General features: G+C 37.4%; 4 protein-coding genes across 8 annotated transcripts in view; 2 read left to right on the forward strand and 2 right to left on the reverse strand.

The window, feature by feature from the left end:
- The window catches only part of LOC113675197 (palmitoyltransferase ZDHHC6), a 5949-nt gene extending 5429 nt beyond the window's left edge, over positions 1-520 (forward strand). The window contains exon 11 of the mRNA XM_027191739.2: positions 266-520. Coding sequence (XP_027047540.1) covers positions 266-366 — 101 coding nt within the window. The 3' untranslated portion in view covers positions 367-520. The remainder of the gene's footprint in view (positions 1-265) is intronic.
- Positions 521-1255: 735 nt separating this feature from the next.
- Positions 1256-7233, forward strand: LOC113675195 (uncharacterized). 5 transcript variants are annotated; one of them, XM_089197211.1, is made up of 6 exons: positions 1256-1632; positions 2670-3013; positions 3285-3367; positions 3907-4609; positions 4996-5084; positions 6273-7233. In XM_089197211.1, exons 2-6 carry the CDS (start codon positions 2722-2724, stop codon positions 6297-6299), a joined length of 1194 nt encoding a protein of 397 aa, XP_089053337.1. In that variant the 5' UTR covers positions 1256-1632; positions 2670-2721; the 3' UTR covers positions 6300-7233. The 5 variants fall into 5 exon arrangements, 4 of the variants coding, with proteins under 4 accessions (XP_089053337.1, XP_089053328.1, XP_089053316.1 ...); XR_016183892.1 differs by having other exon boundaries at positions 1288-1632; positions 4996-5430; XM_089197202.1 differs by having other exon boundaries at positions 1288-1632; positions 4990-5084.
- A 47-nt stretch (positions 7234-7280) lies between these two features.
- Positions 7281-11353, reverse strand: LOC113675194 (33 kDa inner dynein arm light chain, axonemal). Its single transcript, XM_027191734.2, has 9 exons — positions 11126-11353; positions 10466-10617; positions 9821-9902; positions 9327-9414; positions 9180-9237; positions 8933-8989; positions 8614-8677; positions 8155-8319; positions 7281-7656 (listed from the first exon to the last, which is right to left on the reverse strand). Exons 1-9 carry the CDS (start codon positions 11204-11206, stop codon positions 7618-7620), a joined length of 786 nt encoding a protein of 261 aa, XP_027047535.1. The 5' UTR covers positions 11207-11353; the 3' UTR covers positions 7281-7617.
- A 1057-nt stretch (positions 11354-12410) lies between these two features.
- On the reverse strand, positions 12411-13885 carry LOC113675212 (uncharacterized). Its single transcript, XM_027191752.2, has one exon. The coding sequence runs from the start codon at positions 13600-13602 to the stop codon at positions 12832-12834; it is 771 nt and encodes a 256-aa protein (XP_027047553.2). The 5' UTR covers positions 13603-13885; the 3' UTR covers positions 12411-12831.
- Positions 13886-14341: the final 456 nt, after the last annotated feature.

A 14341-nucleotide genomic window follows, 5' to 3' on the forward strand; every position in this document is an offset into this window, starting at 1 on the left:
TTTGATTTTTTTTTCTTTTATGATGGAATCATTTGGTTGTAAGTGCATTTTAGCCAATCACAAGATGTCAGAATATTATGCAGAGCCATCCAGGTTGCTGTTGCAATATTCACTTCAATTGGCAGCAGAATTCCAAAAAATATATTTCCTGGAAACAGAAGTTTCACTGTAATTGAATTTGAACAGTACAAACTAGATGAGTTGAAAGCAAGGCATTGTTTATTCATGTTTTTTGTTGTTGTTGTTTTTTAATTTAATTTAACAGAAATTACAGATGAAGTTCTGAGCAAAGAAAAAGGCTGGTTTCCTCGACATTGTGTTGTGAGAATAGACGAAGAAGAGTCCGCTTCCAAGAAGGATGATTAATGTGTCTGTTGCCATTATATTTGTGGACATCTATTTCTCTTCTGTTCAGGCTATTCTTTTCCAAATGCTGTTGAATAACGTTATCTGCTTTTAATGTTGGTTGGATTTATATCAAAATGATGTCTTTGAGTAAATAAACCTAAAGGACAAGCTATTGTCAATGTCACGTTTTCTTACAATTTAAAGCCAACAGTTGTTCAAGCGTTACACTGGGCTTGTGTTGGTTTTCTAGTTATTTGTACCTTGTTTTGATAATCTCACCAACCACAAAAAAACTGAACTTACTGTAAGTATTTCCTTACGTTTAATCTATTCCTGCTTCATTTTGTTATGTGGTCATCAGTGGAAATGATGGTATTTTCTTTTTTCTAAGATACTTTGCACTCCTTGCGGGCCTATGTGATTTTGGACTGTACAAACGCAATATATTCCGATCCACCTTGAGAAAATTAATATTCGTGAAGATGTTCTACGCACCTTGGGGGGGCTAAGCTGTGGTGTGGAACCTCCCATGGGACAAATCTTGTGTCTATTTCTTCCATGTTATCTGCCTAGCCTGGCCTCAAAATACGTCGAGGAAGTTTTTGAAAAAAGGAATTGAAAATATAGGTTTGCATATCCAGGCCTCTTTCAGTGTTCCCAGTGTGTTAAGTAGTGATAGGGCATTCAGCCAGAACTTTTTCGGATTTGTTTTGTTCGATTTGCGTACTTGAAGATTAGATTTCCTTGAAACCTTGTAATCTTTTTATCTGCTTATCTTCGCGTGTTGGCAGCGATCATGCGCTTATAGACAAATTGAAAACAAGGAGATGCTAGTATTGACGCACTCGAGGATTAAGAAGCCCAGAATAGTCTGTGAGATGAAAAAAAAAAAGAAAAGAAACACTCCATTGCCGCGCGGTTGTGACCCACCCTCTCATTAGGGTCGGATTGCGATGAATTGTTGTTAAACCTCATCTATTGTTAAATTCTGCCCAGTTGTATGTAAGATCTCAAAAGTGACTGTCTTTGGGTGTCAGACAGGATTGTATTGTGGAACAATACACGAGGAGAACAAATATTTAAACTATACACAAACACTTCAGGCCGATGTACGCACGCGCGGTTCCTCGATAGAACGCGTTATATAGCTGGACATGTGACTCAGGACGAGATCGACATTGCAACTTCACCCTGCTCGGAAGTAAAAAAGCACCGCGTTTCTTTCAGCGTAGGAAGAACAGGTGATGCCGATGGAGTGTTTGCATTTGTGCCAGATTTTTCAAGGTAAGATTTCACTCGAGCGAAACGAAAAGTAAATATTATTGTCGACGCATTGTCAAATGAATGAATATAATATTTCGTGAGCTAATTCGCTTCGATTTCTTCACGCTGGTCTTGATAACAAGTTAATAGGTTACAAATGGCATCCATGTAGATATAATCTGACATATAGCGACCTTTTTTCGATGTTTCCGTATTTATTTGTGATGTTTTTGCTGATGGATTCGATTCCAGGAATGAAATTATTAAATTATGAATTGGAGAAGTGTTTATATTTTTGACGTACATCTTCGCCAAATTTGGTTTTCACGCCGTTGATTAATTTCGCTGTAAGAACGTGATGATTTTGCCTTCATGCTACCAAGGTTTTGACGTAAGTCGCCAAACTTATGCCCCATCATCAAAAATCTCGGAGTAAAGTCGGATAAAGTAACTCACATTTACAGAAAATTATCAAAGCTCAATTCACTTTTTTCTGCTACTCATAAAATTTTGTTCGATGTGAAATTTCTTAAGGTTAGGCGTTACAAAAACAGGCATTACATAGATCCAAAATTTAGGCGTCTGACACGATGATCGATATTGGATTCGTGTTGTTCCTTTTGTGGTCACTCAGTTCATGTTATTGTACATGGAACTTTTGTTGTTCTAAACGGATTGACGAACAAAAATAAGGTGACAAATGTATCATTTTTATAAGAATTTCTGTAGCAGTTCACTATAGAATTATATATTGGGTTGACTGGGGCAATTTTGACAGGGCCTCCTATTTTTGTAAACTTCTGAAAAAGGGTGTTTCTAGAAAATTTCAAACATAACTTTTTTTTTATCCTTACCCCACTAGGGTTGGTGGGAAGAGGGGAGACCTGGGAATTAATTGGGATATCTACTCCCTTGAGAGGAGATGGGCAAAAGGTTGAGGCTGTGGTGTAATACATTTGAACAAAATTCTCATTTTCTTTGTTAGATGACTTACTGAATTGCTATAGATCCAATGGTTGTTTATGAAATGCTGACTCATTCATCTTTTTGTTTCTTAGATGTGCTTTGTAATCCAGCCTTGACAAGGTTGTGAACTTCTGTTGCAAAGTAATGGAGTCATCTGCCCAAGAGTCCTCACAACGTGACACTCCTCGTGAGCTGGACTTATTCGGAGAAGAAGCATTGGAAGAGATTCTTGACTCCTATGACAGTCTACGGGTGCAGATTGAGCAACTTCAGTTGCACTGTGAAAAGCTAGTAACAGACAAAGCTACAGTTGATCAGTTGTTGATTGATAAAGAGAAAGAAAATCAACTTGTCAAAGAAAAACTACAAGAAGAAATAAACAACCTTAGAAAATTAAATATACAATTGTTATCATCTCAGAACACAACTGAAAAAGGTAAGAGAAACATTTTTTTTCAGGAAGATTTTAAGCTTCATCAATTTATCAAATGAGTACCTTTGCTTGGTATGAAGTTTTAAACAGTGCAGAATTGCAAAAAAAATTTTAGAACTTTTCTGAACAAAGTATACTAAATAAATCTCAGTTATTTAAAAAGGTTCACAAGGATGCAAGAGTCAAATAGCCAGGAAAGCATCAACTTGAGTGTTATATTTAATCTTATGACATTTACAGGATTCTTCTTTCACTGAAAATTTCTTTGTCACAGATTTGAGTCATTCATCAGGCTTGGTGAAGGAAATCTTTGATTCTGATCAAGTGTATCAAAAAAAATTGGAAGCAGATGCTAAGGTATGTAGAAGTCGTCAGGAAGGAAAAAAAAACGTATATTCAAAGTGATTCATTGACCAGCATTATGAATGAGTGAGTGAGTGAGTCACAGACTAATTGACTAAATCACCAACCAGCTGGATGAATGGCTGACTCAGGTACTCTGGCAAAGGGCTAATGCTTGGTATGTTAGCTTCAGAGACTCCTTATGGTGGCCAATTGGCATTATCAATTCAGTTGAATGACTGTGAGTGATGAAATGACTGACTGACTGACTGGCTGGCTGGCTGACAGAACAACTGGCTGACTTATTTGCTGATATGTTGGGAGTTGGAGTTACAAACTAACTGACAGACTCACAGACAAATAACTAAACAGATTGACTAACAGTCTGACTGATGTACTGACCAAGCCACAGATGAATTGACTGATTAAGTTGCAGAGTAATGGACCAGACTGACTGGCTGACAGACAAACTGACTGAAAGACTAATTGGGGGATGGGCAGTCAGACCATTATACTGATTTGTTTTTCTCTTTTATTTTGGTTTTCATCGATAGGTGGATGCACTCCAATTAAAGTTATTAGAGAAGGACAAACACATTTCAAACTTGGAATGGCAGCTAGTTGATTCTGATGCTACAATAGCATCACTGCAGGCAGAGAGGGATCGTCTAGCATTGGAGCTTGACTGTACTTTAGCTAGAGAACAAGAATCAGACCTTCAGGCTCTTGGTGCTGTTGGAGACATATCTGGGTACACTGATCCTTTAGATAATTCAGATTATGGTTTGGTCGAGTCTGGATTTGTGGATGATATGCCTATACGACGTGTTAGGAAGCAGCCTCGGCGGCACCTGAGTGATTTGACTACACGTGGTACCTCTCACTTTGATGACTTTGGTGCAATTGTTGCTGGACATGTTAGCCTTTCAGATTACGATGTTCCTACATTAACAGATAAAGAATCATATGGTCTTGGAGGTCTACGGAGAGCAACAAACTTCAGCAACATTAATAACATAGATGCATGTGAGAAGTTTCACAGTGTGACACCACAGTCTTCCTCAAGCAATGTTCATCTGCAGGATTGGGAAAGTTTTGATGAGTCTGATGCAAAGCAGTCATCATCATTGAACAGAAAAAAATGGGACAGACTTTCTGATGTGTATGACCACACAGACAGGGGTGGTAGTGATCTTAAAAGTGAAAAAGAAGACATGTGGACCTTCACTCCTGATAGTATTATCAATGTATCAACTGGTAGGTCCAGATATTGGTCTTATCAGTACTTAACTCCACAAGTTAAAATTTTACTCTTGCCTGTAGAACAGGCTGTAATTTTTTTTGTCTTTTCAGGCCTTTTCTATTAAAAGGGGCTAAGTTTCTAAAGAAACTTTGGTGCTGCATTGGTAGGAGAATATAACAAGATAATTTTGTAACTTCAACTGAGTTGATAATGTAAATTGGCCACTGCAAGGAATTTCAATGCTGATGTTTCAAGCATTAGCCCTCCATCAGAGCCTGCAGCAAATTGCAAGCTCTCACATACCCCTTTTTTAAATTTTGCCATCACAACAAGATATTATTGATGAAACCTGCCTAACTCTAGGTTTGGTTTTTTTGTTTTTTGTTTTTTTGAGACACAGGAGAAAGATACTACCAATTTGAAGATATTTGGTTCTCTTGCTTGATATTTACAACAAATCAGAAGCACAACTGTGGTGTTTTGTTGCAGGTGAGGAATTGTCACCTTTACCAGGGGAGTCAAACTTTTTTCGGAGGTTCTCCAAGGACAGTAATATACCGTCTAATGACAACACACCACACAAGGGAACAAAAAACATTCAGAGGGCAGAGTCTCTGCCTTCTGACAGAAGGAGAGTGGACTTCAACTCTGGAACGCATCAAAAGACAGCTAGTCAACCCATAGGCAAAACTGATTCATTTATTCTTCAAACTAATTATAACACGCAAACATCCAACAATAACAAAAATGTATCTAGCAAAAAGCTGGAGGAATACCACAAGTGGAAGGTGTCTGGTTTTAAGGGTGACCCCCCTGCAAAGCTCAAAATATCACAGTGAGTTGTTGTTGTTGTTGTTTTTTTTTTTTATCACATGCCATTGAATCTGAAAACTTGACATTTTTTGAGATTTGAAATTTTAAGGTGGCTGATATGATTTTTAAAGATCATGACACCTGAATATGTTATTTTATATTATAAACTGAATATACATGCAGTTTGATTGGTTCTTACCTATAATCTATCAGAGGACAGACACATAGATGAGATCACCACTACTTGCATTTTTCATCATACAAAGCAAATCAATTCCATGTTGCCGTGAGCTTGTTCAGTGACAGATCATACCAGTGACACACTTTGTTACACCTTAATGTGTTCCTTTTTTTTGTACTTACCACATTTTGACATCATCTTTGATCTACTACACAACAGAGGCAACTCAGAATCTATTTGTTAAATAAACCAGTTCATATAGGGGCTGTGGTACATTAGCTTTTCCCCCAGCAATAGTTTACTGGAGCATGTACCCTATGATTAAGCAGCCACAAACAGACTTAATTAATATTGTACACCAAATTCTTTGAACTTTGAGTGTTGGGTTATTGTTGTGTGAAATTTCCCAGATGATGGCAGTCCCCATAAGCATTGCTGTTGGTTAACTAGTGGGCATCATTTTGACAACCCAGGGAAATTAAAGGGTGAGAGAGTCAAGAGATGATGACTTTAGTCTGGCTGCCACTAAAAATACCCCTCTCATATCTGTCTTCATTCAAGGGATTGCACTCTACAAGATGGTCAAATATTTTTGTGTGTCATTATTAATGCTGTCATTTTCAACAATCGTGCAAACCATGTTGCACTAGGTGATCTAACTCTACCCTATTTCTCCTTCCCAGATGCTGACTAAAGATGGAGGAAATTAGTGAATTTCAAGTTTAAATCATTGTGAGATGTTACTGCTACTTGCAAGACATTACTGCAGTTATTTTCAGTTTTATTTTGCACCAAAATATGTTTCTTTTCCACTCAAGATTTTAATTTTTTGTTGATGGTAGCCAAGTCTTCAATAGTGTGGGCCAGTAGAAGAGTTCAAGAATAAATTGATGGCTTTAATTTTCTGTGAAGAAGAAACATGTCCAGTGACAGTTCTTACTGTTTGTCTAATGGTGATTGAGAGTTGTTCAGATTAATATATAGAATTTAATGTACATTGTGTACTTCTTAGAAAGATGAGAATTGTGGGACAAATCCTAGCTTCTATGTAAATGCATGATGAAAATGCTGATATCTGCTTAATACATACATTCATTGTTCTAAAAAGTAACTACAATTTAAGAAACAGACTGTTAATTTATTAGGTTTAACTTGGAAACGATATAGTCAAATTGTCCTTATTTTTATGCTGCAATTTCAAATTTTCTTCAGAGAGTTGAGCCCATTGCAAGGGCATGGTCAGACACATTTGACTTCAAGTAAACTTTTGTGTGTTTTCCGTGCATTAATGGTTATGGTAAATGATTTGATTGTCTTCCAGAAGTTTAACTTCAGCGGACACTAAATGCTTAATGCAGTAATTAGACAAGGTCTGCTTTATTTGTGCATATACTATGTAATGGTATTTACTTGCAAGATTTTTTTTCTTTTTTTTTTTTGCCTTTTTTTGTGGCAGTGAAGTTTTGATATTTTCTTTCCAAATTATCAATTTAGAATTGGTTGAAAGTTCTTAAAATGTGTGAGAAACCAAATTTAGAAATGTATATATGGTGTCTATTTATTTAATATTATTTATTAAATTAATTTAACATGTTCAAACAAGTTTTGTGTGTGTGTTGAACATTAATTAAATACTTGAACAAAGTTTGTCTGTGGTTGCGTCAGTTTAGCTTTTACTAGTTTGACAAGAGTCTTTTCAACACTTTATTAAGGTACTCAAAATATGTCAACCATAAAGTTGTAAAGTGTGTAACCACAATTTTGCAGTGCTGCCAACACACTTCTATATGTGACATAACATCTATCAATAAAAAAAAAAAGTCAATTTTACCTTAAAAAAAAAAAAAGGAATGAATGAATGACAATTTATCTTTCAAATGGTGAGTAAATGTTTGAATATTCATAATAGGTAAGGTTTCTTTACAAGTTGTCATTTAGAGAAATTGCTTATTTTCTGTGGAAAACTATTACCATTTCAAAACTACCAATGTTTACAAAATGTACACTGCCCAGATCATTCAAACAAGTTTACTTCTTGGTAGGAGCAATGATCCCTTCAAGCTGGGTCTGAAAGAGGAACAACCATTATTTCTCAGGAGGAAAACAATGATTATTTCAATAAAAGAGATAATGGAATATTCAGGGTTTTCAGCAGGAAATGTAGTAGGGAAAAACATTATTCCCCTACCCCCTTTGTACTGTAGCAGATATAAACTGATGCAGACTGTCAGAGGGGCCCCAAAATAATACCAAAATGGCCATGAAGGGGAGAGGCTGATTGTTACTTTGTGGGAGGATATGGCTTCCAACAAGTCTTTAAAGAGAAAACACATTCCACAAGAAAGGTGCCTGATTCTTCTCCTCACAATGAGTGGCAGCCATCTTGGAATCTATAAGGAAGGAGGGGTTGGGTAGGTCTTCTTGTTTTTTATTTGAACCCCCTGTCTGATGACCTCTACTGAAATCGAATGAGGCAGCATTTTTGTCAGTTTATAAAGCCAGCAAATGGCTCCCCATTATAAACCTCTTTAAGGTAAGCTGCCTTTCAACAGGCTAAGTATGTACCTTCAGTTGTTGGTTGGTCCTCTTGAGAAACTGAATTTCCTCTGCATGCTTCTTTTCCTCGACTGCCCTTCTTTCAGCTTCTCTCTTCTCAATGGCTTCACACTTGGCTTTCAGTTCATTGACCTGCCTCTCAAGATCTCGCTTGTCTCCCTCAAGCTCTTGAATCTACATGAAACCATCACAATTACCTTATACTCAAATAAATGTTCGTTAAAACAGCAGTACTTAATTTGATCACATGTAATGCAACTGCAGTAATCAAGAGCAATTTCATTGAGAGTCCTTTTGAATGCACAGTAGCAAAAAGGAGACAGCTGACAATGTAAAAAAAAACTATGGAACCACAAATACATTCTTGTGCCACATGGAAACTACCCCTACATCTTCTCACATAAAACAAAATACTGATTTCTTCCTAAGTATATATTCTCCAAATATCAGATGGTGGCATGCACTAACCTTCCTTTCCATGTCTGCTTTTCCTTGCTCAGCTTGCAATGCTTTCCTCATTCCAAATGCAACACTGCACAAATTGCATGTAATAAAGATATGTTTTCAACCATGCATTTAGCTAACAGTCAGGAAGGACTGGTGCAGATGGGGGAAGGGTGTGGAAGGTCACAAAAACTTTGAGCTTAGCATGGAGAGGGTCATAACTTTTCTGGATCACATGAGGGGGGGGGGGGGGGTTATGGTTTTTTTTTTCTTTTTTTTGCAAAAAAAAAAAAGGCACCAGAAAGTCTGCTTTTTCTTTGACGATCACATTAATTGCACTTACCTGCTTTCATACAGAGTTTGGTAGGCAGCAATAGTCATTCTGATCTCATCACGCACTCTACAGGTAACAAAACAGGCATGAGTTATTGATTGCTTGTCAAAGCAGGTTCCTTTTAAAACAGTAAAAATAATGATACTTTGCAGATACTCCTTTTGGTTTTCACCTACAATTAGAGGCCAATGTGCTCTTTACTAAAAAAATTGCTAATGATTTAAGTTACAAAGTCAGTTTCCAGTTTACACCATACCTGAGCAGCAGAAGGCCACGTTCAGCACAGTTAATGGTCACTTGACGAATCAATTCATCTGAAATATATTACCAGATAAATTACCATTACGCATCTGAGATGTTTGACATTTTATAACTGAACATCTCATAACATCAAATGGCTCACCAAAACACTGTGAGTAAAGTTCTCTCCTGACCGGGCAGATTCCTGTCTCTCTTGCTTGTCGCTGTTGAAGACGCATGTCCAGTTGTTCCTAGAAGATAACAAAAGAACATCACAATCCACCCTAATCAGTAAAAAAGTCAAACATGAACACAAATACATAAAAAAACTTTACCAATCTACTTCTTCAACTGATTCTTCAAGAATTTAGGGTGGGGGAAATAAAGGAATTTCAATTTTTCCCTCACTCCCACTGACCAACCCTAGTTACACTTTTACATCATATTCTCTATACTGTTCTCTATACATTTTCTATGGCTTTGATAAAGAGAATTTATTTATCCATCATGAGCTTCTTAAGTTGATTATCATTACCTTTATTCTTTTGAGCTTAATGTCTGATTCAGAAGTAATTTTTTAAAGAGAAATTAAATGCTGTTAACTCTTAGACCATACGTTAAGTGCTGTAATCAAAAGCTTTAACCCCCAGTGATTACCTGTAGATTAACAACATCTAATCTTGTGGCTGGAGTACTAGATACCTGTTGCACCCATAACTGACCATTTTCAGTCCACTCCCTGTAAAATAAAATAACAAACAAAAAATTTTGCCAGCAGGATCAAAAACACCTGTCAAGGAGATATGAGCGATGAGTAATGCTTTGCTCATGGAAAACCTACTTAAAAATAGGCAAACAAGGGGTACCCATTTAGCTCAAATTCTTTGGGCATCACATTGTAAGCTCTCTAATTATTCATAAAGTCTCTAAGCCAGACAGAAGGTGAGGCCCCCAAAGGTGGCCGTTCTAAAGAAAGATAGATGGGGAAAGTTTCTTAAGAAACGGTAAGGCTACATCTGCAGGCAGTATTACAAGATAAATTGGGCTTTAGCAACTAGGCTGATAATGTAAATTGGCCACCACAGAGAATTTCTAAAGTTGAAGTTTTAAGTGTTTGACCTTTGTCAGTTGATCCTTAGTTCTGACAAAGGGATAACTCTTGTAAGATCAGCTTTGGAAACTCTCTTTGGCAGCCAATTTACATTGTTAACTCAGTTAAAAGATAAAGATCAGGATAAAACCAAATTATTTCATCATAAAGGCAGAGGCAGACACCATCAAGATCATGCATATGATATGTACCTTGGCGGCAGGATTGCATTGAGTATCTCATCAGTTTGTTGGTTTTTCTGTGCATCCATAGGTGGTAGTTTACTAGCTCGTGGTGGTTGAGGTACTGGTCCAGTTGCTGCAGGTCCTGTACCTTGCTGTTGGCTTACTTTCAGAGATCGCGCCTGTAAACAAATAAATGAAGTATGCGGTACCACTAAAAAATCATCAACTAAAAAAGGTTTGTACCGACATAATAACATTTCCATAATGATCTATTTTTTTATATTCTTAATACGTTAATTCCCTAATTAAGATTGTCATTTGAAATCCCAAAACAAAGTAGCAATGGCATGGAATGGAATAATTTCTTCTCCACGAAAGAAGCTTGCTATTTTGTGTTCTTTTTCCGACACGGTGCCATCACAATGTACCGTTCTTCACAGACCAGTAATTTCGCTAAAGAGCAAGGTCATTCTCGATAATGTACATGTAAAACGTGTTTGTCAATGCTTATCGAGGATTTTTTTCCTAAACAATCTCTTCTTGGTTTAAGGGACGAAATACTCTCTTGTGTACCTATCAAGCCACTCACAATTGAACTAAATGTTTAATTAGTCTATCACATAGCTCACCACTGCATAAACCTTATAGTTGTGTTGTACATATGACATGGTTGCAAAAATAGCTTACCCTTGGCGATTTTTTGTCTGTGTTCCTGCTTACGAGAACTGGATTGTCATATTTAACTAGTGATGCATTCGGCGGAATCATTGTGAAGCCTGATACACTGTGTTTTGGCTAAATTCTCTACAATAACCAAATTCTCTTCTTGTGTTGCCGAAGGAGAGAAGACACTTTAGTTGCCTTGGTAATGAACCGCGCTGAAATGAAATACTGGGAGCTAGTCAGCACCAGGACCTGTCGGTCAGAGAGGAAAGAAATTTTTGGAATGGACCTCAAGCAGCAGGAGCTGTAGCATTTGCAGACATTTATTGTGAGATAAAACCGCAAGATATTGAATGTTCAATGTTTTTGTGGTTTTTTTAAATGAAATTCTTAAGGTTGGGGTGAGTATAAAATCACGAAAAAGTATCCCATGAACTCGTACTCCCCAACAGATTTTTCTGCGGGCAGTCTCATTGCGTCTTAGCTCGTTTCATCCCAGCTCATCCCGCAGTTTTTCTTCACAACTGGATAGATCACAAAATAACTAATGTGTGTGAGTGTGCGATTAACCCATCAGAGAATGGGAGAATTTACTGAAAATTAAACTTCACAGTTTGAATCACGTTAGTATGCTTACACGAGATACACCGCTTTTCCAGGATTTCAAGTACATTGCATGCTAATTTATAAAGCTATATCTCATTCCTCCGGCCTTACACTGACTGGAGGCATGCGCTATAATGTGTAACGATTGCCTAATTTAATTGCCTTGATTTTCCGCGGTATGAGCATGGGCATTGCAGACAAATCCTTGTGCCATAGTTACCCAGCCATTTGTCAACTGGCGCGCGCGATATCATTGAGATTTCGTTTCATGACCTTTACGATAATCCTTGTAAGTATTGACAGAGACCTTGCAGTTACATATGTACATGCTGCTGCTGATTTGTAGAGAGAAAAAAAATGCTCTAATTTTTTTTTACTTTTTTATTCTTTTTTTTTTTTTGTGCTGTGCAAAACAATCTCCGACGTAAAGGAGACATTTTAAACATAGTTCGGCGGATGGTATGAAACAAAAGGGGCAATAAGATTAAAGGAGGAAGAGGAATGGCTGGGAATTGAGGAGATTTATACGAATATGACGAAGTTGTAAAGTAAACGAAGTCATCCAAGACAAACGCTGAATTATCTCCCAGCTTAAAGTGCAAAAAAAAAAAAAAACCGGAACCTCGAACACCCATGAAAATAAGATCAGCAAGTTTTTTGTCTGTATGCGAAGGAGACTAGTGCAAAGAAAGCGAACGTATCATTTCCAAGGTAGCTAATGTTTATTTACTTAATCAAATTCTCCGTCGATGACAATGGCTTATTCAATCACGTCACTGCGTGAAGCTTTGTATCTTTCAAAAAGCTTGTAAGCTTCTTAGATCTTTTGATAAACTCTATTTTCCTCGCTTAGTCAATATTTAGGACAATGTAGACATCTTAACTAAAGCAGGATGTACCTTATAGCGTTGCGTTCGTGATCTGTAAGTGCGCCATGTTCGTATTGTCCTGGTCATCAAAGCAATCTCTTAGATCATGATAAATCACTATAAGTTTAACCTGTTAATAATTAAACTATAAGACCTATTAAATGAACTGGTGTTCTATGAAGTGTAAGTAATTTATAAGAAAGTCTATAATCGGATGAAGAAATCATATTTTTTAACTGTCAAGTTTTTGCGAGTTTATAAAAAGTTTGAACTAAGAAGCTCCCTTTTGCTAATTTGAAACTCCAGATTTCTTCTCTTAAAGTTATCCAGCGCCTTTTCCATAACCTGAATTTTTCTCTCCAAAGTACACCGCTTCTTTTCGGCTTCTCGCCTCCGTAAAATTGCCCCTCTGATTTTCTCTTGTATGCTTATAACTTTGGCTTCTTGGTCGGATTGTGGAACAAGTTCTTCTTCAGGAGACAACATTCCTTCAGGCCTTTTGGCTGCTAGGTAACGATGAACAGATAACTTTTGATTTATCAAAAACGCACGGTTAAGAGCTTTCTGTTCGCGTCTCTCCGCTTTTTCAATTTTAGGCTCCAGAATTGCAACAACCTGCGACATTCCCTTGTTCATTTTCCTTAATTCCATTACGCGCTGCTGGGATTCGTGAAGTTTACGCATCATTTCCTCTACATTGATCGTGGATTCTTCCAACACATTTGCAACTCGCCCGTTTTCTCGGTATTTTTCCGCTATCTCTTTCCTTCGCCCGTTCTGGTAATGAATACGGTCCTCGATCTTTCTGATCTTTTCTTCTTTCTCTGAGATCTTTTCAGACATCTCCTTCAGTTTGAGTTTGGCTTCGTGTTCTCTCCATCTTGCAGAAAGCGTTTCCTGTTTATGCTGTTTAATTTTGTTCTCTGTTTCGTTTAAATCACTTTTCAACTTGATCATCTTTTCTTGAAATGATTTAATACTGTTCCTTGCGGTCCCTTTGTATCCATTATTTACCACAGACGACATTCTAACCTGAGAAGAGCACTCACTTCGACGACAGAATTTCTCGTTAGTCTGCGATGTTGTCAACCCACTTTATGATATCATCCGGGCTACGATTACGTCCAGACCAGGTTTGCGTGATTAGCAGTGTTTTTTAATTCGATGCTACTACCTATTAAGTATCGAATAACGGAAACGTCTCTCTTTTTTCTGTGAAATCTGAACCGCTGGAATCTCATAGGGTCGTCCTTTCTGCGTATCGCAAAACCATTTCGTGTAGATACCGCAGGCAGAAGAATGGATTGAAATAATTACAATAGAATGACCTCGTTTTAAGGGTCAACTGCACTTCGCACGATGTTTTATTGCACAATTGACCATTCTTAGATCTTAGTCTGTAAAATTATAAAATACTATCGAACGTTTTGAGCGATGTAAAGGAAAACTTGGATCAAGCGTGAATCATGTTACGAAGTTTGATTTCTCTTAGAACCCTCAAAGATATGCTTTTGTAGTGCGTGACCTTTGTTGGATCACGCAATCTTCAGCAACATTAATTTCAAACAAAGAGAGCTGTCGAAAAAGGCAAAATCACGCCACCTGGCTCGAGCCCAGGTGTCCTGAGTGACGCGCGGCCGATAAATGCATGGGAACATGAAATGTGATTGGTTAAAAGGAATGTCCCCTCTTACCATCCCTTGCTTCTCGAATTATGTCCTTTGCCACTTGTATAGTTAATGAAATCGAAACGTTTGAATCTCTG

This window comes from Pocillopora damicornis, chromosome 1 (assembly GCF_964200805.1).
Source record: "Pocillopora damicornis chromosome 1, jaPocDami1.2, whole genome shotgun sequence".
In the NCBI taxonomy this organism is placed as follows: domain Eukaryota; kingdom Metazoa; phylum Cnidaria; class Anthozoa; order Scleractinia; family Pocilloporidae; genus Pocillopora; species Pocillopora damicornis.

Bases quoted from the DNA above. Each gene is read 5' to 3' on its own strand.
- LOC113675195 (XM_089197190.1), top strand. From the start codon at position 2,722: ATGGAGTCATCTGCCCAAGAGTCCTCACAACGTGACACTCCTCGTGAG. The intron at 3,014-3,284 runs GTAAGAGAAACA...TCTTTGTCACAG, and splicing joins TCAGAACACAACTGAAAAAG to ATTTGAGTCATTCATCAGGC. The intron at 3,368-3,906 runs GTATGTAGAAGT...TTTCATCGATAG, and splicing joins AATTGGAAGCAGATGCTAAG to GTGGATGCACTCCAATTAAA.
- LOC113675194 (XM_027191734.2), bottom strand. From the start codon at position 11,206: ATGATTCCGCCGAATGCATCACTAGTTAAATATGACAATCCAGTTCTC. The intron at 9,238-9,326 runs GTGAGCCATTTG...AATATATTTCAG, and splicing joins ACTTTACTCACAGTGTTTTG to ATGAATTGATTCGTCAAGTG. The intron at 8,678-8,932 runs GTAAGTGCAATT...CAATTTGTGCAG, and splicing joins CAAACTCTGTATGAAAGCAG to TGTTGCATTTGGAATGAGGA.
- LOC113675212 (XM_027191752.2), bottom strand. From the start codon at position 13,602: ATGTCGTCTGTGGTAAATAATGGATACAAAGGGACCGCAAGGAACAGT.